The 25,618-nt window shown below is 41.2% G+C and overlaps 1 protein-coding gene across 1 annotated transcript in view; it reads left to right on the top strand.

Annotated features, from left to right (window-relative positions):
- The first annotated feature begins 742 nt into the window (after positions 1 to 742).
- The window catches only part of ST6GALNAC5 (ST6 N-acetylgalactosaminide alpha-2,6-sialyltransferase 5), a 182,055-nt gene continuing 157,179 nt past the window's right edge, over positions 743 to 25,618 (top strand). Inside the window, exons 1-2 of the mRNA XM_047727379.1 lie at positions 743 to 1,000; positions 1,822 to 2,064. Of these exons, the coding sequence (XP_047583335.1) occupies positions 986 to 1,000; positions 1,822 to 2,064 (258 nt within the window). The 5' untranslated portion in view covers positions 743 to 985. The remainder of the gene's footprint in view (positions 1,001 to 1,821; positions 2,065 to 25,618) is intronic.

Below are 25,618 nucleotides of genomic sequence, written 5' to 3'. Positions count from 1 at the left end.
ACATTCTAAGTGTGAAACTATGTACTGTCAGTGCAGTAGACCAATACAAGGAGAACACTAAAGTCCTTAGGAGTCTTAAAAAATAAACAGTAAGCAGTTTTATCTCCAGCAGCCAGAAATCTTTCCTCACAATTAGGAAGAATCCACAGGTCCAGTTAATCATGTGGCTATGATGTGCTGAATGTTTCTAACACTTAAAATCATTTAGATGACGGCTAGAAACCTCAAAGCTCTGTGAGAAATATAAATTGTAATATTTAAAATAAGGAAATGAATTAAATAATTTAGATGAAAATTTAGATATAAAGGTTGCATGACAGTAGCCGGCTTTAAAAAGTAAAATACAGGGGGATGTTAGAAAGCCTACAATTGGACAACCGAAATAATAAATAATTTTTTGGAAAAATTATTTCCTGTCAGATTTCCCCATGCTAGGAGCATAGATGCAAAAACTATAAATAGAGCAAGTGACATTTGGACAGTTGACTTGTTTTTATCAAAATTACAAAACAGAATTTAGTTTGAAAATTTTCAAATAGCTATCATGTTCTGAATCCAAGTGGGTTCTCCTTCCTTTTTACTTGATGACTTCATAAAAGATAAATAAGCCCTCGGACCAATAGGTGGGTACACTAGCACGGTTAACTCTCTCGCCCCAGAAATTCCACTAGGCTGAAATGATTATTATTTGGGGGCGGGAAGGGGCGATGCAGAGGTCTTTAGGACCCAGCAGGCGGCGGCAGGCGGCAGTTGTGTAGATCACTGAGAGACTACGAGGGTCCGGTTCAGTTTTAATTCTGTCTCTAATCTCTGCAACAGCCGCGCTTCCTGGGTCCCGCGGCTCTCCTATCCACTCAGCCGCCGCCGGCGGCCGGCGAAAATCAGAGCCGCCCGCCCCCCCCCATCACCCACCATGGAAACCCTCCAAGAAAAAGTGGCTCCGGACGCGTGTGCCTGAGGATTCCTCACAAAAGAGGTGCCCAAAATGAAGACCCTGATGGTGAGTCATTTGTGGCAACTCCTCTGAGCAGAGGCGAGGACCCCCGGACGCGGCGTCCTCAGGGCGCACGGGAGAGCTCCAGGGGCGCCTAACCCTGCGCCGCGAGGTCGCTAGTTAAAAAAGGACAACTTTCCACCTGCTCCGTGTCCCCTTCCGGTTCTCCGGTTATGCCTGGCTCGGAATCCCGGAGCCGAGGTGGGAACTCGGGTTGCCTCGGCTTCTGGATCTCAGGCGAGAGGTCTGGGGACCCACGGAGAACTGGAGAAGCTGTGGAGAGACGGTGGGCGCGTGGCTCGGGGGAAGGGGGATGCCCAAAAGCAACAGCCTGGCAAAAACTAAGAGGGGCGGGGAAGCGGGGGGACCTTTGCAGACTTTGTTGGTTTTCTTGTCGGATTTCAAACTTGCAAGAATCGCGGAGGTAGAGCCGCGCGGGGCCAGAAAGGACCGGGTGCAAGGGCTAGAGGTTCCAGCCGCCGAGCTGGGGGAGGGAGGTCCCTCCTCGAAGTCCGAGCCCACCTGCCCCGGCAGCCGGCGCGCTTTCCCTCCCCTAGCCGGGCGCCGCGCACCACCTGCCCTCTGCCGAGAGATCTGGGAGGTGGCGTCGGCCGAGAGCAGCAACGCTCGGGAGCATCCCCTGCTGTACGCGCGGGAACGGTGCCTCCCCTGCCCCGGTTGCGCGCGGGGGACTAGGATCCGGGCCACCTCCCTCCAGCCTCGGACCTCCCCCGCGCGTCTGACCGTCTCGCGCGTGTCCCCGCCGGCGCGCTCCTCCGGGGCTGGCTCTCAGCGGCTCTCCTCTGCTCTCTCCCGCCCGCCCGCAGCGCCATGGTCTGGCTGTGTGTTTAGCGCTCACCACCATGTGCACCAGCTTGTTGCTCGTGTACAGCAGCCTCGGCGGCCAGAAGGAGCGGCCCCCGCAGCAGCAGCAGCAGCAGCAGCAGCAGCAGCAGGCGGCGGCGACCGGCAGCGCGCAGCCGTCGGCGGAGAGCAGCCCCCCCTCGAGGCCCCGGGCCCCCGCGGGACCGCAGCCGCTGGACGGATACCTCGGCGTGAGGGACCACAAGGTGACAGCTCGCTCGCCGGCGCGCACGCCACCCAGCCTGGGGATCCCGCACACCTGAGCCTGCCCCCTTTCCCGGGGCTGGGAGGCGCCGTGAGTAGGTGCCATTCGGAGGATGGAAGGGGGCGCGGACCCGCTGGGGTGGGGTGGGATAGTTCCTTCTCGGTGTGAATTCCTGTTTGGAGTCGGAGGTAAAGTTTTTCAGGGAATAGGGGTGAGACGAGTGGACCCAAAGCCCAATTTCCTTACAGGAACTAGCCTGGAAGTAGAACCTTCTGGTCCCCAGAACTGCAACCGCGGGTGGGTGCCGGGTCCCTGAAGCGTCGGGTTTGGCCGCCAAGTCGCGCGGGGGTGGGAGGAGAGCCGGGATCGCGCGCGTAAGGCCGGAGCGTGGCCCGCGAGGAACTGGAGGGTGAGTGGCAGCCAGTCCGCGGCGGCTGCTGCGAGATTCCTCTCTGATCTCGGCGCTCCTGATTGCTCTGGGCAGAATTACCACCGCCTTGGGGAGCGGTCCCAGGCAGGAGCGGAAGGCTGGAGGCACAAACTCAGCTTCCATTGGCTTGAAAACTCATCGTTGAGGGCCTGTTTTTCTCTGCCTTCCGGGAAGCCGTAGCATGGCTTGGCTAATAATTAATAAGATGGATTTTTTTTTTTTAATTGAGCCTTCTACCCCCCCAAGTGATAAATCTCTGGTTTTAGTGCGCGAAGCCTCTGGGAGAATTCTAATCAAGTTCCCTGATTCTGAAAAGATATTTTAATATAGTTTAAATATATATTCCCCATTATTTGAAGCTGCTAATATGTTTTTATTAAAACACAATTCCACTCTGTATCTGCTCTATAAAGGCTGGAGGATTTCTTGAAACCACCCAGCTATTCCGCTTTTTATATTACTAGATTTTATATTTGTGAACCAAAGTATGATTTAGCAGGTGGTCCTTTTCCGTGAAATGATTGGTCTTACCATTATGAAAAAGTCAAACTTTTTTTTAAGTGACAGTCAAAATATTTCCACTCATTTGTGCAATGCATATTGCAAAGAGGATTTTGGAGGATAAACATTCTATGCAGCTGCTAGGGATCTTTGAATGCTTGTGGAAAAAAAACAACATACCATGAAATGTGGATGGATGGATAGATAGACCAATAGGTATAATGTATAAGAAATGCTAGGTATAAAACAGTACTGTTGGGGTACAGAAATGAGAACCATCACTGTCCAGGAAGGTTTAAGGAAATTCTCTCTGAAAAGGTCGACTTTGCCCTGGAGAGAATTTGGGGAAGCAGAAAAGAGGAAGGGACTTCTTTAGGAAGTGATTTGGGGACTGGGGGAGAGGGCTGGTAATAAAATCTTGAAATCAAAAGTAGAGAGGGTCTTCAGTTTTTCAATAACAGCTTCACTTTTCTCTTTAAGATGTTGATTGATTACACTCTTTGTATGTCTAAACAACCTATAAGGGCTGGAGTTCTAGAAAACTTTAGACATTGGCTTCTGACTGGATGGATGTGGTGTTTATGTGTAACTGGTATAGGATGAATATATTGAACTTGGTGGATTTTCATGGTGTTGTTTAGTGGAAATGGCTGTATAGCACTCGTGAAGCTTTGATTAATGGGGTGTCAAAAGGTAAATTCGCTAAAAGCTTTGATCTGCCTTTGGGATGGTATTCCTAATACTTTTCTTCCTGTGTTCTGCTGGATGGACAGCAGCTAAGAATATTGATAGCATAAGGCAAAATATATGCCCTCATGTTTGTTTTCAAAAATGGTGTTTATTCATGTAAATATATTGGATTCCATTTTCAATGGATTAGAGTATTATTCATTAAGATGAAAAAGCCCTTTTTTGAAAGGAATGTTGAAACTCTTTATGAGAAATTGGGATAATCTATAGTAAAGGGTTTTATAAACTGCATTGTGTTATATGGATGATAAATGTGTGAAAGTTCTTAAAATTCTTAACAGAGAATTATAAACATGACCAGGAAGGTCTTTGCATCGAATGAATACCAGTGGAATTCTTTCATAGAAAACCAATAGGGTCATCAAATTCCATGCTCCAAGGATTCAAGATTTTACCCCACCCCAAGCAAAAGAACAAGTGCAAATCTTTTTTTTTTTTTTTAAACAAATACAAATCTTAAAATCTATGCCTTCTCTCTAGGCATTATTCCAGTTGTCCCACTGCACCACAGGAAAACTTCTCAAAATGTCGTCACTTGACTGCTGGCTGGAAATTGGATGAAGTTTCATTTCTGAGGGTTATAGGGAGGTTCTTGTAGTGTTAAGTTGTTATTTACTTCGGTTTATTTAAGATCTTCCAATAGTCTTGCTTAAGCAGAGGTAGAAATTTGTTAGAATATTGCTAGGATTTTTTTTTTTTTTCCAGATTAACACAGTGGAGGTTAAGAAATCAGGATTTTCTATTCTCATTATGTTGCCAGATGATACCCTGATTGCTTTTTCTTTTTCACTCTCATATCAGGCCTTAGAAAAATTATAGGATGTGCTGAATGTGATGACCACCAAGCCATATGCTGCTGCATACTGAATCAGAGTTCCAACAGACTTTATTTGCCATTGATTTACAGAATCTGGAGAGAGTTACAGATACCATTGAGGAAAATATTCACATCTCCATGGCTGGTGGTCCCAAAGTCTGATAAATATGTAGTGTTTATGTTCAGTTACATGGTGGTATTAACATTATAACTCTAAGATTAAATTCAACAGGTGGTCCTAATCCCCAACACCTGAATTTCTCAAATTACAGCCTGTCTGCAATGATAGTCTTGTCTCATACGGCTGCAGACTAAATTACTGTTGAGATTAAATCACTGTGTGCTTTTGTTGAAAGACATGCTGCAAGTCAAGCCGGTGATGAGCAATGTGTGTTGAAGCTTAAAATATCCCTTTCCATGGTCATATTCTCTCCTTCCTCATTCACAAACGATGTGAGCTGAAATTGTAATTCCAGTGTGACTAAGTGAAGGCTACTTGGAGTTTCTTGTGATAATGAAGACATTTCATTTTCTGTTAGATTCTTTCTCTTCATTTCCAACCCTTTTCCCCAGACCTCTTCCCACCAACGTTTCACCAACTCATTTCAATCTTGTTCGCGTCAGCCACTGCTGGTACTGTATCTGTATCTGCCATTAGTGTTCTGGTCCCCAGTTTTGGAGCCACTGATTTCTAAGCAGATCAGCCAGACAACAAGCAAAGTCAATTTTCATGGCTTTAGAAACCTGTATTTAGAACTATAGCATAATGTATAACCAAACTAAAGCATGCGGGGGTGCGTGCGCGCGCACATACGCTTATAGACAGACACACACACACACACTAAATCAAGCAACCTTCAGAGAAAAGCTTCAGTTCTCCCAGCAGAGTGGAAGGGAGCATGGAGTTTATTCTGTTTCTAGCCTGGATCTGGTCTGGATAGATAAAGTCATTTGCCGTCTGGTGGACCCTGTGAAATGAAACTATGAGCAGATTCCCATTTCCAGTGCACAGGAGCCCTTATCACAGGAGGCCCACTTGTCACCTGGGCTGCCCTTTTCTAAGATGGCTTATGAAGGAGCAGTGATCAATGGGGTCTGAAGCTGAGCTGCTATCTCCTTGCTTCAGTAGTAGCTCCCAGGAACAGATTTTACACATACTAATAACATGCTTGTCCTTGGTTCTTTCTTTCCTTAAGCACTCAGTTATTCAGACAAAACGGAACTGCTCGGAGGTAACAGTATGTTTGCTATTAATTCACAGATGTCCAGCTGGAGTGATAGGACAAGTCAATATAAGAGTTGAAAAATAATTCAAAACCAGAAAAAAGGCACATGACGTATAACTTACTTTGGAATTATTCTTCCTTTTAAAAAGTATATAAATGCTCAAATATAAGTTTGTACCATTTATTAGACCCTGTTTTATAATATTTGAGGCATCCAATCAATGATTGATAATTTGGATCTCAAAATCAAAGTGAGCTCAAGTACTAAAATGTAGTAATTACTAAAATGTAATCTGCCAATAGTGATGAAGCCCTGTTAACACAAATCGTCAACCAAAAAGAATGATAAAATGAATGATTTTTCATGGGGGAGGAGTTGTAATAATGTGATTGCTTTTAACAGGAGAAGTGTTCATGTTATATTTGTTCCTTAATTCTGAGAGCCAGGAGTGTTTCTTCAGGTTCCCAAGGAGTAATGCCAAGATACCCCCATGCCAAAGTCCAGACCACACCTGGTAAATAGGTCTGAGCTGGCTCCCTCTCCATTTCTGGGCATTCTGACCTCCTTGCTGGTCCTTGAAAACTCATTGTGCCTCAGGACCTTTGCGCTTCTGTCCCCTCTCCCTGGAAAGCTCTTGCCCAAGATTTTTTTTTTTTTTTAAAGATTTTATTTATTTATTTGACAGAGAGAAATCACAAGTAGGCAGAGAGGCAGGCAGAGAGAGAGGAGGAAGCAGGCTCCCTGCTGAGCAGAAAGCCCGATGTGGGGCTCGAACCCAGGACCTGGGATCATGACCCGAGCCGAAGGCAGTGGCTTAACCCACTGAGCCACTCAGGCGCCCCTTGCCCAAGATTTTGTACATGATTGGTTCCTTCTGGTCATTCAGTCCTCAGATCACATGTCATCTTCTAGATCATACTCTTTAAATAGCTCTCTCCTTAACAGTCATTCTCTATTATATCAGCCTGTTTTATTTTCCTAATACTAGTTTAACAATATCTGAGCAAATCTTAAAGTTGTCTTTGGTATTGTTTTTCCCCCCCACCCCCCAGGTAGAATCTAAGAGCAATGATAGCAAAGTATTTGTACATCTTGTTGACCAGTTTCACTCCAGGTTCTAGAATAATACTTGACACTTAATGAGCACACAGCAGGTATTTATTGAAGGAAAGAAGAAAGCAGAGTGTATGGGGAGAGGAGGTTGTGGAGAAAGACAAAGCTACCTCACCCTATGTAAACTCCCTTCGTTATAAGAAACATCAGTGCAGTCCCAAGGCCCTGGTATGTCTCATCTTTCCTAATTTGGTTTACTACTACTACACTACTAGTAATAATAATAGAAGGAAGATGAAGAAATGATTTAAAACAAGACTCTTTGAGAATGAGATTTAGGAGTTTACATTTTAGCAGGCTTCCCTTACAACTCTTATGCACATTAAAGTTTGAGAATCGTCATTTGAAATGTTTTTAATCATCATAATGTGCAGTTCCATAGTTAATTTGTTTCTGGGTTTTTGAACTACTCATAGCCCAAAGTAAATATTCACTGAAGGCCTAATAGTTGCAAAATTGGGTATTCTGGAGGAAGAACACGGTGTCTACCATCAAAGTATCTTTGATCTAATTGGAGATAGAAGACAAAGAAGCAAGAAAGAAAGGTTAAATAATAAAGCAAGTGCTGAATAATAATATGAAACCAGGAAACAATTGATCAAGGCATTGACATTAAAAAGGAGCCAATTTCTGTGATCTTTCTCATCTATAAATAAGTTAAATACTATTATTAATTTAGAAGTTATAAAACTTTCAAATTAAAATTGCACCTTTTAGCTCTTTTTTATTGCATGTGTGTGTGTGTGTGTGTATTTATATGTATGACATGAAATGAATACTTAATAAAAACTTGGATGTCAAAGCAACTTCAAAGAGGATAGTTGGGTTAAATTAAAAATACTCAGTCTCAGGGGCGCCTGGGTGGCTCAGTGGGTTAAGCCGCTGCCTTCGGCTCAGGTCATGATCTCAGAGTCCTGGGATCGAGCCCCGCATCGGGCTCTCTGCTCAGCGGGGAGCCTGCTTCCTCCTCTCTCTCTGCCTGCCTCTCTGCCTGCTTGTAATCTCTCTGTCAAATAAATAAATAAAATCTTAAAAAAAAAAAATACTCAGTCTCTTTATGATTTTCCTTAAGGGTAGCATAGGGTCTTCTGGAATCTTGAAGGGAGCTAACCCTATTGCCCTGTTCAACTCTTTCTGTCACATGGTGACCATGTCTTCCAAACCAAATCTCATAACTCATGGTTTGAGAAATTTGTGTTGGCCACAAGACAAAACATTTGCCATCATATCTGTCATAGAAATATGACATCTGTTAGAGTGGAGACTTTCCATAGCCTGTAGGGTCAAGTAGCAACTCACTCTAATTCCCATTCTGTGAATGCTGAGATGAAGCAAGATTGGAGATGAGAAACTACTGAAAATTAAAACCCATCACTAAACAACAAATCATTGAAACCTGCTGTACATCTACTATATACTCCTTGAGTAGCTGTGAAGAATGTTAAGTATAGAAAGACCAGGAGTTATTAGTTCTTAAATAATGGTATTATTATCCATACCCTGTGAACCTGATTCAAGAGAAGAATTCCATTAGGACTGAGTTTAGGATCGAATGATAAAAACTTGAAGGTGGGGTTATTTATGAGAGGCACTCTGATTCTTCTTCACGAGCTCTTTAGTCCTAAACTCTTAGTCTAGGCCTGGGACAAATAAACATGTTTATTGGGTGCCCTATTCAGTATGGTTTCCCAAATAAAAGTCACAGGCATGCATATTCTTTCAGTTTAGACAACATATCCGCAGGGAAGCCCTCCCTGACTTATAGCCTGGGTTAGATCTAAGCTATATGTTTTGTGTTCATAGCCAGGATCCCATGGTAATACTTATTCGAGCTTATTGTTGTTTCTTGTCTCAACTTGCCTGTCTTCCCTGCTCTACAGTCAGCTCTTGGAGGCCGGGACTTTTTTTTTCCCCTCATTCTTGTCATTGTATTCTCAACCTTTAATATAATGTCTGATATAGAATGGGTCTTCAGTAAGTATTTGTTGAATAAATGAGTATAAATGAGAAATTGTAATTTCTTCTAAACTAATTCCACTTGAAAAATTTCTATTTGGCACTATGACATACATACCATTTCCCCTGCCACCAATTGTAGTTCTGTAACTATTGCATTTCTATGTACTTGTCCTAATCCGATCTCTTAAAACATACTCAGAGTTTTGAGCTGGAAGAAAAACTTGAAAATTCCCAAAAGGAGTTCACAAGTGCTTGTGTGATTTGCCCGGAGTCTCCAGTGAGCGGCAGAGCTGGGGCTACAGTGTGGGTCTCTGACATGAATGTCATTACCATAGGGAAGTTTCAGTGCCAATATATTCTAAGCAGTGACTCAACATTATTTGAACAGAATTTATTAAAACGAAGAGCCTAGGCCTACTCAGTTATTGGAAAGAAATAAATATTTAAATATCTTACTATTCTGAAATGAATATGAGAATATGCCTCTGGGTATTCAAAAGAGCTTCCACCAACCACTGGCTTAGCAAGTGGGTACTTGAAAGTTCTTACAAAATGCATGGTACCCGTGTAATTAGAACAATTTGCAAATAAGAGTGGAATTTTGCCTTTAAAAAAGTAAACAAAGCCACAAGGACTGCCATGTTATTTGCGGAAAAATGTCATGAACAGATCACTCATTTAGCTGAATTACCTTCTCCACGTGAAAACATCATCAGGTTAAGCAAGTGTTTGAAACGCTGCCATTCTGCCAGTAACCATTGATTCCTCCTAAGTTCTGAGATGTAATACCTACTCTGAGGTAGAATTACTTTAGGCAGATAAGAAACCATTTTACCCATAGTAGGGAAAATTAACCTTGATAGTTGTTGAAGCTCAGTATGAAAATAGAACTTTTTATTATATTCTCTCTTAATGGCTAAGAAGGTGTCCATAGTGTTCCTGGGAAGCTCACAGAGTCTGAGAACACTCAGGCAGACTGAAATGCAGAGTTAAACCATTTTTTTAATAAGAAAGCATATTCCGGAAATTAATTGCACATATGGGGCCTCTCCACTGACTGAACTGCATTATTGCGTTTCTAATTTACAGATCTGCTCATGTTTCTCGCTTGCCTCCAATAGCTTCCCATTGCCTAGAGGTTCAAGTTCAGACTCCACAGGCAGGCTCACAAGGCCCGATAGTGTCTGTCTGGCCTAGTTCTCCAACCTCACTTCCCTTCTCCCCAAGCTCCACACACCCAGGGAATACATCTTGCTGTCTCATGCTTCCCTCTGCTTTTCCTCCATCATGGAATGCCCTTTCTCTTTTTATCTGCCAGGTAGAGAACTAATCATTCATTAAGATCCAGCTCAAGCATCTCCTTTCATCTCCTTTCCAGAGTCCTCCCACATATAACCTCTGTGCAGAGTAGATCCCACATTCTTTTTTTTTTTTAATGATTTATTTATTTGACAGACACAGATCTTAAGTAGGCAGAGAGGCAGGCAGAGAGAGGGGAGGAAGCAGGTTCCCTGCTGAGCAGAGTGCCGGATATGGACCTTGATCCCAGGACTCTGGGATCTTGACCTGAGCCGAAGGCAGAGGCTTTAACCCACTGAGCCATCCAAGTACCTGTAGATCCCACATTCTTTTATGCCAGCTTTGCGTGGGTCAGTCAATCCCATATTGACTGAGTATCTACGATGTGTTATACACAGGGGAGGAAATGAGAGGAAGGACCTAGCCCTGACCACAGGAAAGTCACAGGGGTGGAAATACTGTAATTGCTATTTGTTAGTAAGTGTTAAAATATTCTCTGTATCTTGTATGTGCTTCTTATCACACAATAATATTGTGGTTATTTGTCCACATACTTGTCTCCCTGACTAGAATGTACCTTTTTGTTTTTTAAAGATTTTATTTGACAGAGATCACAAGTAGGCAGAGAGAGAGGTGGAAGCAGGCTCCCTGCCCACCAGAGAGCCCAACATGGGCCTCGACCCCAGGACTCTGGGATCATGACCTGAGCCAAAGGCAAAGGCTTTAACCCACTGAGCCACCCAGATGCCCTAAACTGTACCTTTTTTAAGGCAAAGAATATAACTGAATCAATCTGGTATCTCCAGAACCTAAAACTGTATCTCATATATATCAAAACTCAATAAATTTTTGTTGAATGTCAGATGAGAAGTGTCCTGTTGTAACTATATAATAAGAAGAGATTTGAACAAGTGTGGCTAATAGACTTACTAACCATAGGAATGGACAGAAGTGATAAGTAGGGGCAGAAGGACCTCACATATGTGATATTCATATCTTTAATTTTTTTTTTTAAGATGTTATTTATTTATTTATTTATTTTTTAAATTTTTTTATTTTTTCAGCATAACAGTATTCATTATTTTTGCACCACACCCAGTGCTCCATGCAATCCGTGCCCTCTACAATACCCACCACCTGGTGCCCCCAACCTCCCACCCCCCACCCCTTCAAAATTCTCAGATCGTTTTTCAGAGTCCATAGTCTCTCATGGTTCACCTCCCCTTCCAATTTCCCTCAACTCCCTTCTCCTCTCCATCTCCCCTTGTCCTCCATGCTATTTGTTATGCTCCACAAATAAGTGAAACCATATGATAATTGACTCTCTCTGCTTGACTTATTTCACTCAGCATAATCTCTTCCAGTCCCGTCCATGTTGCTACAAAACTTGGGTATTCATCCTTTCTTTTTTCTTTTTTCTTTTTTTTTACAGCTTTATAAACATATATTTTTATCCCCAGGGGTACAGGTCTGCGAATCGCCAGGTTTACACACTTCACAACACTCACCATAGCACATACCCTCCCCAATATCCATAACCCCACCCCCTCTCCCAACCCCCTCCCCCCATCAACCCTCAGTTTGTTTTGTGAGATTAAGAGTCACTTATGGTTTGTCTCCCTCCCAATTCCATCTTGTTTCATTTACTCTTCTCCTACCCCCTCAACCCCCCATGTTGCATCTCCTCTCCCTCATATCAGGGAGATCATATGATAGTTGTCTTTCTCCGATTGACTTATTTCGCTAAGCATGATACCCTCTAGTTCCATCCATGTCGTCGCAAATGGCAAGATTTCATTTCTTTTGATGGCTGCATAGTATTCCATTGTGTATATATACCACATCTTCTTTATCCATTCATCTGTTGATGGACATCTAGGTTCTTTCCATAGTTTGGCTATTGTAGACATTGCTGCTATAAACATTCGGGTGCACGTGCCCCTTCGGATCACTACGTTTGTATCTTTAGGGTAAATACCCAGCAGTGCAATTGCAGGGTCATAGGGTAGTTCTATTTTCAACATTTTGAGGAACCTCCATGCTGTTTTCCAGAGTGGTTGCACCAGCTTGCATTCCCACCAACAGTGTAGGAGGGTTCCCCTTTCTCCGCATCCTCGCCAGCGTCTCTCATTTCCTGACTTGTTAATTTTAGCCATTCTGACTGGTGTGAGGTGATATCTCATGGTGGTTTTGATTTGTATTTCCCTGATGCCGAGTGATATGGAGCACTTTTTCATGTGTCTGTTGGCCATCTGGATGTCTTCTTTGCAGAAATGTCTGTTCATGTCCTCTGCCCATTTCTTGATTGGATTATTTGTTCTTTGGGTGTTGAGTTTGCTAAGTTCTTTATAGATTTTGGACACTAGCCCTTTATCTGATATGTCATTTGCAAATATCTTCTCCCATTCTGTCAGTTGTCTTTTGGTTTTGTTAACTGTTTCCTTTGCTGTGCAAAAGCTTTTGATCTTGATAAAATCCCAAAAGTTCATTTTTGCCCTTGCTTCCCTTGCCTTTGGTGATGTTCCTAGGAAGATGTTGCTGCGGCTGAGGTCGAAGAGGTTGCTGCTTGTGTTCTCCTCAAGGATTTTGATGGATTCCTTTCTCACATTGAGATCCTTCATCCATTTTGAGTCTATTTTCGTGTGTGGTGTAAGGAAATGATCTAATTTCATTTTTCTGCATGTGGCTGTCCAATTTTCCCAACACCATTTATTGAAGAGGCTGTCTTTTTTCCATTGGACATTCTTTCCTGCTTTGTCGAAGATGAGTTGACCATAGAGTTGAGGGTCCATTTCTGGGCTCTTATTCTGTTCCATTGATCTATGTGTCTGTTTTTGTGCCAGTACCATGCTGTCTTGATGATGACAGCTTTGTAATAGAGCTTGAGGTCCGGAATTGTGATGCCACCAACTTTGGCTTTCTTTTTCAATATTCCTTTGGCTATTCGAGGTCTTTTCTGGTTCCATATAAATTTTAGGATTATTTGTTCCATTTCTTTGAAAAAAATGGATGGTACTTTGATAGGAATTGCATTAAATGTGTAGATTGCTTTAGGTAGCATAGACATTTTCACAATATTTATTCTTCCAATCCAGGAGCATGGAACATTTTTCCATTTCTTTGTGTCTTCCTCAATTTCTTTCATGAGTACTTTATAGTTTTCTGAGTATAGATTCTTAGTCTCTTTGGTTAGGTTTATTCCTAGGTATCTTATAGTTTTGGGTGCAATTGTAAATGGGATGGACTCCTTAATTTCTCTTTCTTCTGTCTTGTTGTTGGTGTAGAGAAATGCAACTGATTTCTGTGCATTGATTTTATATCCTGACACTTTACTGAATTCCTGTACAAGTTCTAGCAGTTTTGGAGTGGAGTCTTTTGGGTTTTCCACATATAGTATCATATCATCTGCAAAGAGTGATAGTTTGACTTCTACTTTGCCGATTTGGATGCCTTTCATTTCCTTTTGTTGTCTGATTGCCGAGGCTAGGACTTCTAGTACTATGTTGAATAGCAGTGGTGATAACGGACATCCCCGCCGTGTTCCTGACCTTAGCGGAAAAGCTTTCAGTTTTTCTCCATTGAGAATGATATTTGCGGTGGGTTTTTCATAGATGGCTTTGATAATATTGAGGTATGTGCCGTCTATCCCTACACTTTGAAGAGTTTTGATCAGGAAGGGATGCTGTACTTTGTCAAATGCTTTTTCAGCATCTATGGAGAGTATCATATGGTTCTTGTTCTTTCTTTTATTAATGTGTTGTATCACATTGATTGACTTGCGGATGTTGAACCAACCTTGCAGCCCTGGAATAAATCCCACTTGGTCGTGGTGAATAATCCTTTTAATGTACTGTTGAATCCTATTGGCTAGTATTTTGGCGAGAATTTTTGCATCTGTGTTCATCAAGGATATTGGTCTGTAGTTCTCTTTTTTGTTGGGTTCCTTGTCTGGTTTTGGGATCAAGGTGATGCTGGCCTCATCAAATGAGTTTGGAAGTTTTCCTTCTATTTCTATTTTTTGGAACAGTTTCAGGAGAATAGGAATTAGTTCTTCTTTAAATGTCTGGTAGAATTCCCCCGGGAAGCCGTCTGGCCCTGGGCTTTTGTTTGTTTGGAGATTTTTGATGACTGTTTCAATCTCCTTACTGGTTATGGGTCTGTTCAGGCTTTCTATTTCTTCCTGGTTCAGTTGTGGTAGTTTATATGTCTCTAGGAATGCATCCATTTCTTCCAGATTGTCAAATTTGTTGGCGTAGAGTTGCTCATAGTATGTTCTTATAATTGTCTGTATTTCTTTGGTGTTCGTTGTGATCTCTCCTCTTTCATTCATGATTTTATTTATTTGGGTCCTTTCTCTTTTCTTTTTGATAAGTCTGGCCAGGGGTTTATCAATCTTATTAATTCTTTCAAAGAACCAGCTCCTAGTTTCGTTGATTTGTTCTATTGTTTTTTTGGTTTCTATTTCATTGATTTCTGTCTAATCTTTATGATTTCTCTTCTCCTGCTGGGTTTAGGGTTTCTTTCTTGTTCTTTCTCCAGCTCCTTTAGGTGTAGGGTTAGGTTGTGTACCTGAGACCTTTCTTGTTTCTTGAGAAAGGCTTGTACCGCTATATATTTTCCTCTCAGGACTGCCTTTGTTGTGTCCCACAGATTCTGAACCGTTGTGTTTTCATTATCATTTGTTTCCATAAATTTTTTCAATTCTTCTTTAATTTCCTGGTTGACCCATTCATTCTTTAGAAGGATGCTGTTTAGTCTCCATGTATTTGGGTTCTTTCCAAATTTCCTCTTGTTATTGAGTTCTAGCTTTAGAGCATTGTGGTCTGAAAATATGCAGGGAATGATCCCAATCTTTTGATACCAGTTGAGACTTGATTTAGGACCAAGAATGTGATCTATTCTGGAGAATGTTCCATGTGCACTAGAGAAGAATGTGTATTCTGTTGCTTTGGGATGAAAAGTTCTGAATATATCTGTGATGTCCATCTGGTCCAGTGTGTCATTTAAGGCCTTGATTTCCTTGTTGATCTTTTGCTTGGATGATCTGTCCATTTCAGTGAGGGGAGTGTTAAACTCCCCAACTATTATTGTATTCTTGTCGATGTGTTTCTTTGATTTTGTTATTATTTGGTTTATATAGTTGGCTGCTCCCACGTTAGGGGCATAGATATTTAAAATTGTTAGATCTTCTTTTTGGACAGTTCCTTTGAGTATGATATAGTGTCCTTCCTCATATCTTATTATAGTCTTTGGCTTAAAATCTAATTGATCTGATATAAGGATTGCCATCCTGCTTTCTTCTGATGTCCATTAGCATGGTAAATTCTTTTCCACCCCCTCACTTTCAACCTGGAGGTGTCTTCGGGTTTAAGATGAGTTTCTTGTAGGCAACATATAGATGGGTTTTGTTTTTTTATCCATTCTGATACCCTTTGTCTTTTGATTGGGGCATTTAGCCCATTAACATTCAGGGTAAGTATTGAGAGATATGAATTTAGTGCCATTGTATTGCCTGTAAGGTGACTGTTATTGTATATTGTCTCTGTTTCTTTCTGATCTACTACTTTTAGGGTCTCTCTTTGCTTAGAGGACCCCTTTCAATATTTCCTGTAGAGCTGGTTTGGTATTTGCAAATTCTTTCAGTTTTTGTTTGTCCTGGAAGCTTTTAATCTCTCCTTCTATTTTCAATGATAGCCTAGCTGGATATAGTATTCTTGGCTGCATGTTTTTCTCATTTAGTACTCTGAATATATCATGCCAGCTCTTTCTGGCCTGCCAGGTCTCTGTGGATAAGTCTGCTGCCAATCTAATATTTTTACCATTGTACGTTACAGACTTCTTTTCCCGGGCTGCTTTCAGGATCTTTTCTTTGTCACTAAGACTTGTCAATTTTACTATTAGGTGACGGGGTGTGGACCTATTCTTATTGATTTTGATGGGGGTTCTCTGAACCTCCTGGATTTTGATGCTTGTTCCCTTTGCCATATTGGGGAAATTCTCTCCAATAATTCTCTCCAATATACCTTCTGCTCCCCTCTCTGTTTCCTCTTCTTCTGGAATCCCAATTATTCTAATGTTGTTTCGTCTTATGGTGTCACTTATCTCTTGAATTCTCCCCTCGTGGTCCAGTAGCTGTTTGTCCCTCTTTTGCTCAGCTTCTTTATTCTCTGTCATTTGGTCTTCTATATCGCTAATTCTTTCTTCTGCCTCATTTATCCTAGCAGTGAGAGCCTCCATTTTTGATTGCACCTCATTAATAGCTTTTTTTTATTTCAACTTGGTTAGATTTTAGTTCTTTTATTTCTCCAGAAAGGGCTTTTATATCTCCCGAGAGGGTTGCTTTAATATCTTCCATGCCTTTTTCAAGCCCGGCTAGAACCTTGAGAATCGTCATTCTGAACTCTATATCTGACATATTACCAATGTCTGTATTGATTAGGTCCCTAGCCTTTGGTACTGCCTCTTGTTCTTTTTTTTGTTGTGAATTTTTCTGCCTTGTCATTTTGTCCAGATAAGAGTTTATGAAGGAGCAAGTAAAATACTAAAAGGGTGGCAACAACCCCAGGAAAATATGCTTTAGCCAGATCAGAAGAGATCCCGAATTGTGAGGGGGGAGAAAGGGGATAAAAAGGGGTTCAGAAAGAAAAAAAGAAAAAAAAGAAACTATTAAAAAAAAGAAAGCCGATAAAGAAAAAATATAAAAAGAGGAAAAAAATATATATATTAGATAAACTATTTAAAAAACGTTAAAAAAAGAAAACGGTAAAAGTTAAAAAAAATTTAGCAGAAGAAGAGAAAAAGAAAAAAAAATTGAAAAAGAAAAAAAATTAAATTAACTGCAAGGCTAAAAAATCATGGGGAGAAAACCATGAGTTCCGTGCTTTGCTTTCTTCTCCTCTGGAATTCCGCCGCTCTCCTTGGTAGGTGAACTTGGTCCTGGCTGGGTTTCCCTTTGATCTTCTGGGGGAGGGGCCTGTTGTAGTGATTCTCAAGCGTCTTTGCCCCAGGCGGAGTTGCACCGCCCTTACCTGGGGCCCGCGCTGAGTAATCCCCTCGGGTTTGCTTTCGGGAGCTTTTGTTCCCTGAGCGCTTTCCGTAGAGTTCCGGAGGATGGGAATGAAGATGGCGGCCCCCCGGTCTCCGGCCCGGAGGAGCCGAGAGCCCGGGGCCCCACTCCTCAGTGCGCCCTCAGAGAACAGCGCCCAATGACTCCTGTCACCCTGGCCTCCGGCCGCGCTCCGAGCTGACCGAGCCTGCGACCGGTTCAAGGCAACCCCGAGCTGAGAGTCACTCCTCGGCTCTGTCTCTGTAGCCGGCTTCCCTGTTCTAATACCGGTAAGCTCTGCAACACTCAGACACCCCCGATCCTTCTGCGACCCTGCGGGACCTGAGGCCCCGCTGACCCCGCCTGGGCTTCACCCCAGTTAAGCCTCTGGAGCGATGTCCCTCAGCGGAACAGACTTTTAAAAGTCCTGATTTTGCTCCGTTGCTCCGCTGCTCGCCGGGAGCCGGCCCCTCTCCCCGCGGTCTATCTTCCTGTCGCTTTGGATTCACTTTTCCGCCAGTCCTACCTTGCAGAAAGTGGTTGATTTTCTGTTTCTGGAATTGCTGTTCTTCTTCTCTTCAATCTCCCGTTGGATTTATAGGTGTTTGCAATCTTTAGATAAGCTATTTAGCTGATCTCCCGCTACCCGAAGTAGTCTCAGCCTGCTACTTCTCCGCCATCTTGACTCCTCCCCTCATATCTTTAATTTTTAGTTCCCCTTTAAATACAGAGCAGCATCTGCTGACCCTTCAGAGTGGTAGACCAGGTGCTGAGATGTGGGAATGCCCATGTCTGAGGACAGTATGGTATCATGGGAGGGAGGGGACGTATCCAAGCTTTTTACTTATTGTGAGCTCTTTGGCAAGTCACATGATGTCTAGGCCTGAGCTAGTCTGTGGAGGAGGAAGAACTAAATTCATTAATTACTTTATTTACCAAGTAATATTGTGTACCCATATACCTGACATTGTGTTCAAGACCCAGGAGGCAACACTGAAAAGGTGTGATTCCCTGACTCCACGAAACTTATGTCTATTGAGAGGCAGATAAACAGACATGAAATTATGGTGCAGATTTGGGTATCAATATTTCCATGCTACGGAGGTTAGATTTTATCCTAAAAATTTTGAGGAAGTCTTTAAGGGTTAAATTGTAGGAGTGACTCCATTCAAATGTATCTTCCAATGGATTAACATGGCTTCTGCGTGGCACAGGTCAGAACAGTTCCGGTTGAGTAGAAGAGGGCCAGTTAGCAGACCGTTGCTGTGATCTCAATGAATAATGCTGGTGGCCAGAGGAGGAAGAGACCCTAAGTTTTTTTCCACCTTATGTTTGTGTGGTTGCCCACCCCACCACATAAGTATCTGGATGCGGCTCTCAATCAGCAGCTTAGTGGTTCAAGACTGCCTCTAAGGAGTTAGCAAAGAGAGTTGGAGAGTGATCCCAGATGGCACTCCAACGTTGTCTAATTTTGAACCTCACTGTGTATTTTAATGCCACACATTGGAGCAAAACAATGGTGTTAATGGTTAAGGCCAAAGCAAGCCATTTCTGGAGATTCTATAATGCATACTGGCCTCCCAGGAATTAAAGTTTCCATCTGCAGCACAGCCAGTGGGGTGTGGGATGAGTGTACTGCCAGAGACTCTTATATAACAGTTCTACTCTGGAGAGACTTGCTTCTAGAATAACCTTGTCAAGTTGTTGCATGATAGATCTTACTGGGTATAGATCTGTTGGAAGTATGGGGTAGAAAGTGATTTCCTCCTTCCTTTCCCACAGACTTACAGAGAGAATAATTGTCTTTCTTCTAAGTCACTTCGTTGTTAACTTCTAGGAAACGGCTAGTTTCTATTTCACTTGCATCAGAAGGAAATGGGCCATAAATTAATGGAAAATTTGTCAAGAGGGAGTCTGAGTCCTAATTCATTAAAAGAAATTGATTGGGAGTAAAAAAAAAAGTAGATATTGGAACAAACTCTGTTTTTATGGGGCCCATATGGGGTGACTTGGTCATGTCACACCTGCCAGGCTGCTGTCCGGGATTTCCAGTTGTCTCTCATTACCCATTATCCATAGTGTTTCCACTCTATACTGCAAATTATAAAGCTGGTTCATTTCATTTTTACTTCCCTTGTTTCAAGTTGTGAACAAAGTGCAGCAAGTGATGACATTCGGCCAGAACATGGAAAAGGGAAAGAGGATTGTAGGAATTTGTATGTGTTCACTTCCAATGCCCCAGCCAGACTGATGAGCAAAGCTTTACTCTCATGCTCGAGCCATCACAAATCTCTTGAAGAAATATGCCTGTTATTTTTATTTTTAATTCGTTAATTTATTAATTTAATATCTTAATTTTATTATCATTTTTTTCAGTGTTCCAAGATTCATTGTTTATGCATCACACCCAGTGCTCCTTGCAATATGTGCCCTCCTTAATACCCACTGACAGGCTCACATAACCCCTCATCCCCCTCCCCTCCAAACCCCTCAGTTTGTTTCTCAGAGTCCATACTCTTTCATGCTTCATCTCCCCCTCCGATTTCCTCCAATTCACTCTTCCTTTCCTTCTCCTAATGTCCTCCATGTTATTCCTTATGATCCATAAGTAAGTGAAACTGTAGGATAATTGACTTTCTTTGCTTGACTTATTTCACTCAGCATAATCTCCTCCAGTCCTGTCCATGTTGATACAAAAGTTGGGTATTCATCCTTTCTGATGGAGGCATAATACTCCATTGTATTTGGACCATATCTTCTTTATCCATTTGTTTGTTGAAAGGCATCTTGACTCTTTCCACAGTTTGGCAATTGTGGACATTGCTGTTATAAACATTGGGGTACAGATGACCTTTCTTTTCACTATATCTCTATCTTTGGGGTAAATACCCAGTAGTGCAATTGCAGGGTCATAGATTAGCTCTATTTTTAATTTCTTAAGGAATCTCCACAGTGTTTTCCAAAGTGGCTGTACCAACTTGCATTCCCACCAACCGTTTAAGAGGGTTCCCCTTTCTCCACATCCTCTCCAATGCATGTTGTTTCCTGTCCTGTTGATTTTAGCCATTCTAACTGGTGTAAGGTGGTATCTCAGTGTGGTTTCGATTTGAATTTCCCTGATGGCTAGTGATGATGAACATTTTTTCATGTATCTGTTGGCCATTTGTATATCTTCTTTGGAGAAGTGTCTGTTCATGTCTTCTGACCATTTTTTGATGTAATCATCTGTTTTGTGTGTGTTGTTTGAGGACTTCTATATAGATCTTTATAGATCTATATAGATATCTATATAGATCTTTATAGATATAGATATCAGCCCTTTGTAGTGTCGTTTGTGAATATCTTCTCCCATTCCATGGGTTGCCTGTTTTGCCATATAGAAGCTTATTATTTTTATTGACGATTCTGTGTAGTTTGGGCTCAGTATGAAATATGATGAATCTTATCTCAAAAGTTCAGGATTTTCAGGACACCTGGGTGGCTCAGTTGTTTAAGTGGTTGCCTGCGGCTCAGGTCATGATCCCAGGGTCCTGGGATGAGTCCCACATCGGACTCCTTGCTCAGCGGGGAGGCTACTTCTTCCTCCGTCTTCCTCTCCCCTTCTTGTGCTCTTTCTGTCTCTCTTTGACAAATAAATAAAAATCCTTTTTTAAAAAAACCCACAATTTCAGAAACTTAAAGTTAAGAGAGAGCTGTCCTAGAGAACATGGTATCCTGACTGAATGGGCTGCAGTAGTGAAGTATAAAGATAAAATAACAGGACCCAGGACCAAGAGTAAGGACCAGAGCAAGAAATAACACCAGTTGTTTCTTCACAGTTAGCAGAGGGCCCTCTTTCTGCCCATACAGACACAAAATGCTGACTGGGTTCTAGTAACAGAGGCCTTGTCAGGGGCTCTGTAGTATCTACGATGAGGTCACAGTTAACTTGACATTATTATGTTTGAATGTGATTTGATGTGCTGTTTGGTAACAGAACAGAACATCAGAGGGCAAAGGAATCACTTTGTCGAAATAAGTTCATATAACCAGGATGGATAAGAGTTGGGGAGATTAACAACCGGGCTTTTTTCTGAATTAACTACCACAGGATCCCTCTAAGATGAGTAAGCTCATGTCCTTGAGGGAGTTATGAATCTCAATACTGACTGGTCTGCCAAGTGAAGAGTTCTTCTTACTGAACCCACAGAGCATCCTGAAAGTGTCTCACTCACTAGAAGATGTGAAGGATGGAAAGGGACCAGATCTTAATTTATGTATCTTTCAGGGTATCCTGCCAATCTGTGAACACCAAGACTCAGTAGCATTTCATGCAAATTGTGCCCATAGACTATATTTAAGTACATGGGAAGCCTTCGATCTGGGAAAACCTTCCTCTGCTTCATCCCCACTATAGCATGTTGAAAAAGAAATAAGGAAGAAGAGAGCCAGGGTCTTCTTCTGAAAAGCAAACTTAACCCCCTGCCTGGTTGTAAATGCATGTGTATTAATTTTCTTCTCAAAATGGCAAGAAGAAAAAGAAAACAGCAATTATTTATAAACCTACCACCAAGACACAACTATTGTTAGTAATTTTTTGTATTTCCTTACAGAATTTTTCATACACATCAGATGTGTGTAGATGTGATGTTTTAATGTAATTCCTTCCCATTTTTTAAATTCCTTTATGTAGGTTATGTGGGGTCTGTGTATTGTTTTGTCAATATGATGTCATCAGTGGTATAAAGGAGGGCATGAACTATCTGTTAGATACTTACCTTGTTTGATAGCTTAAAACCAAAGCATATTCCAATTATAATTGGAATATTCAGGAAATATGTCTTGATAATTGTGCTAAATTCACCACTTACTAATCTTAAAGGTGTATACATCCCTCTACTAGCTTGACATCCCCGTTCTTTCCCTGTTGTTTACAGCCCTAAAGTACTTTTAAATTGTGGCTATGCCTCCTTCCCTAGCTTTGATCTCCTGCCTGTTTGCTCAGCTATGAATGTGTTCCAGAATTTTTTAAGTTCTAGGAATCATTCCCAGTAGCCCCTTAATCCTTCTCGTCACTTTTCTGTAAGTTCCTTCCAACCTATCAATCGTTATTTCAGGGGAATAGCCTGTGGCAAACTCCTTTAGGCTTCCAGGACAGGGTTAGAGATGATGGTTGTCTTCATGGTCACTGGGTGGTTCCTGTCCAGATACGTATCTCAAGTTTGCCTTTATTTTCTGGGCTTCACTCTGTGGTTTGGTTCTCTGTCCATGTCTAGTACAAATCTAATCCTTTTCCATATACAGTACAGGTTTACTTGGACATAACTGTCTCTCTTAAAAAGAAATTTTATAGCACAAATAATTGTAATTATCACCTTCTTAATTAGCAAGTTTTTCTGTATTTTCATCTTCATTTTATTAAACATCTTAATTCCCTTATCTTATTTTAACCAACTTACTGAATTCTATGCCTGTTATTCCTGACTGGTTTTTTTGTTTGTTTGTTTGTTTTTTGTACTCAAAGATGTCTTTGAGCTACTCTTTATTTCTTACATTTTTCAAATATGTGCTAGCTGTTATTTCTTCATTTTGGCATAATCTCAGGTCTCCTGTTACTCTTCTAGTCCACAAGTAGAATAATTCTGTGTCATTAGAGACATCAGGACCTGCCTCTACTCTGACGGCTAACTGGCAGGAGATACATTTCATATATCTTGGTTGGTGGCTTCTCAAGTCTGAGAACATGAGGTCTTTGCCAGCAAGCTCTTTATCAAACCAGTGCTTGGTTTTTTGCCCAAGTTGTCTCTTTTATCCTCTTGATTGAGGCATCACTGAATCCTTCCCATCCATTTTAAAAAATATTTTTTTATTGTGGTGACATATATATAACATAAAATTTAACATTTTAACCATTTATAAGTGTATGATTCAGTGGCATTAACTACATTCACGGCATAGCCAGCCAACAACACTACCTATTTCCAAAATTCTTCCTCACCCCAAACAGATTCAGTAACTATTAAGCAATAACTCCCCATTTTCCCTCCCTCCAGACCCTGGTAATATCTACTCTAGTTTCTGTCTTTAAGAATTTAGGCAAATTCTAGATATTTCATGGAAGTGGAGTAATTCAATATTTGTCATTTTATGTCTGATTTATTTCATTTAGAATAATGTTTCAAAGTTCACCCAAATCATGGAATGCATCAGAACTTTGCTCCTTTTAATACAAATCAAAACCACAATGAGATACCACCTCACACCTGTCAGAATAGCTAAAATAAACAACACAGAAAACAACACATGTTGGTGAGGATGCAGAGAAAGGGAAACCCTCTTACACTGTTGGTGGGATTGCAAACTGGGGCAGCCGTATTGCAGTTCCTCAAAAAGTTAAAAATAGAACTAGCTGACAAGCTAGCAATTGCATTCAGGTATTTATCCAAAGGATACAAAAATACTGATTCAAAGGGAGCACATGCATGTCAATGTTTATAGCAGCATTATTAGCAATAGCCAAATTATAGGGAGGCCTGGCTGGTTCAGTTGAGAGCATGTAATACTTGATCTAGGGATTATACCTTCAAGCCCCACGTTGGGTGTAGAGATTACTTAAAAATAAAAATCTTAAAAAAATAGCTAAATTATGGAAAGAACCCAAATGTCCATCAACTGAGGAATGGATAAAGAAAATGCGTGTGTGTGTGTGTGTGTGTGTGTGTGTACCCACATATGGAATATTACTCAACCATAAAAAGAATGAAATCTTGCCATTTGCAATGGTGTGGCTGGAGCTAGAGTGTATTCTAGTAAGTGAAACAAGTCAGAGAAAGACAAATACCATATGATTTCACTCATATGTAGAATTTAAGAAACAAAACAGATGAATTTAGGGGAAGGAAGAAAAAAAAAACAACAGAAGGAGGGACACCTGGGGGGCTCTGTCGGTTAGGTGTCTACGTTTGGTTCAGGTCACGATCCTGAGGTCCTGGGATTGAGTCCCACATCAGGCTTCCTGCTCAGCAAGGAGCCTGCTTCTCCCTCTGCTGTGCTCTCTCTCAAATAAATAAATCTAAAACACACACATGCACACGCACACACACACGAGACAAACCATAACAGACTATTAGCAGCCCTCAGTTTGCTGGAGCGAAGGGACATGAGGGGATGGGTTAAATAGGTGATAGATATTAAGAGGGGCACTTTTGATGAGCACTGGGTGTTTAATGTAAGTGATGAATCACTAAATTCTGCTCTTGAAACCAATACTACACTATATGTTAACTAACTAGAACTTGAAAAAAACTTGAAACAACAAAAAAAGAACTTTTTTCCTTCTTATGGTTGAATAATATTCTGTTGTATGGATATAGCACAATATGTTTATCCATTTATCTTTTGATGGACACTTGGATTATTTTCATCTATTGGCCATTGGGAATAAAGCTGCAATGAACATTGGCATTCTCATTCATTTTTTGAAGTACTTCCCTGTTTTTTTTTTTCTTTTTACATCCTCGTGGAAGTACTTGAGTCTCCGATTCCCATCACTGCATGCTTGTGCAGACCACTTTACTTCTAGCTGTTGCCACTCCTATATAAATAAATAAACAGATAAATAAAAATAGGAAAATACATTAATTGCATTGATCATATTTCTTTATGTAAAAATGTAAACATTTTGAAAAATAGAAGGAAAGTGGAAATGTTTCCATCTTCCTAACACTTTGTGTAAGTAATGATATAATTTTGGTTTACGTCTGCCAGTTTTTTGCATTGCGTTCTTCGTTTTCTTTAAACCCAAATGTGAGCCTGCTATGTGGTTTTTTTTTTTAAAGTGCATGTGATTTTTTTTGTCTGTTTTGTTTCCATTTGCTGATATTAAAATAGCCATTATGATTTATTTTACTTAGCATTTGCCTTTCATATCTTTTCCCATTCTAAAATTTTCAGTGTCTCTGTGTTCTTACATGTTTTGATACCTGCTCACAATATTTTCAGAGCCTGAGACAAGAGTGCAAATGGAGATCCACAGACACCCTAATTGCTTTCATTGTAATTATGTCTTCATTTAGGAAAGATTTTCAAGTTGAAAGGTTTATTTGACCTGTTGGAATTACGGATTTGATCAGAACCATTCTCTTGGTCATGTTATTGTTTGATCAAAATTAAATCTTCATTAGATAAAATGTGCGTAATATCATGCTTCAGAATTGTATGTGGGTCATGTTCAGTAGAATTCTACTCACTCACATTATCTCCAATTTTTAAAAAATGTAAGCAGACTGTCTTCTTGAAGATTTTCTATTTATTTTTCAGTTTCTCCCCTCCCCACGAAGTTTCTGTTCATATGTTCTATTTTATCAGAATCTCAAATTCTTATTTTATTCTCCTTCCCCCATATACAAACTGAAGCAGTGACAAGTGCCATATTA

Source organism: Lutra lutra, chromosome 4 (assembly GCF_902655055.1).
Source record: "Lutra lutra chromosome 4, mLutLut1.2, whole genome shotgun sequence".
NCBI classification, from domain to species: Eukaryota; Metazoa; Chordata; class Mammalia; order Carnivora; family Mustelidae; genus Lutra; species Lutra lutra.
Note: the sequence above shows the minus strand (reverse complement) of the source record. Positions and strands in the feature narration are given on the sequence as shown.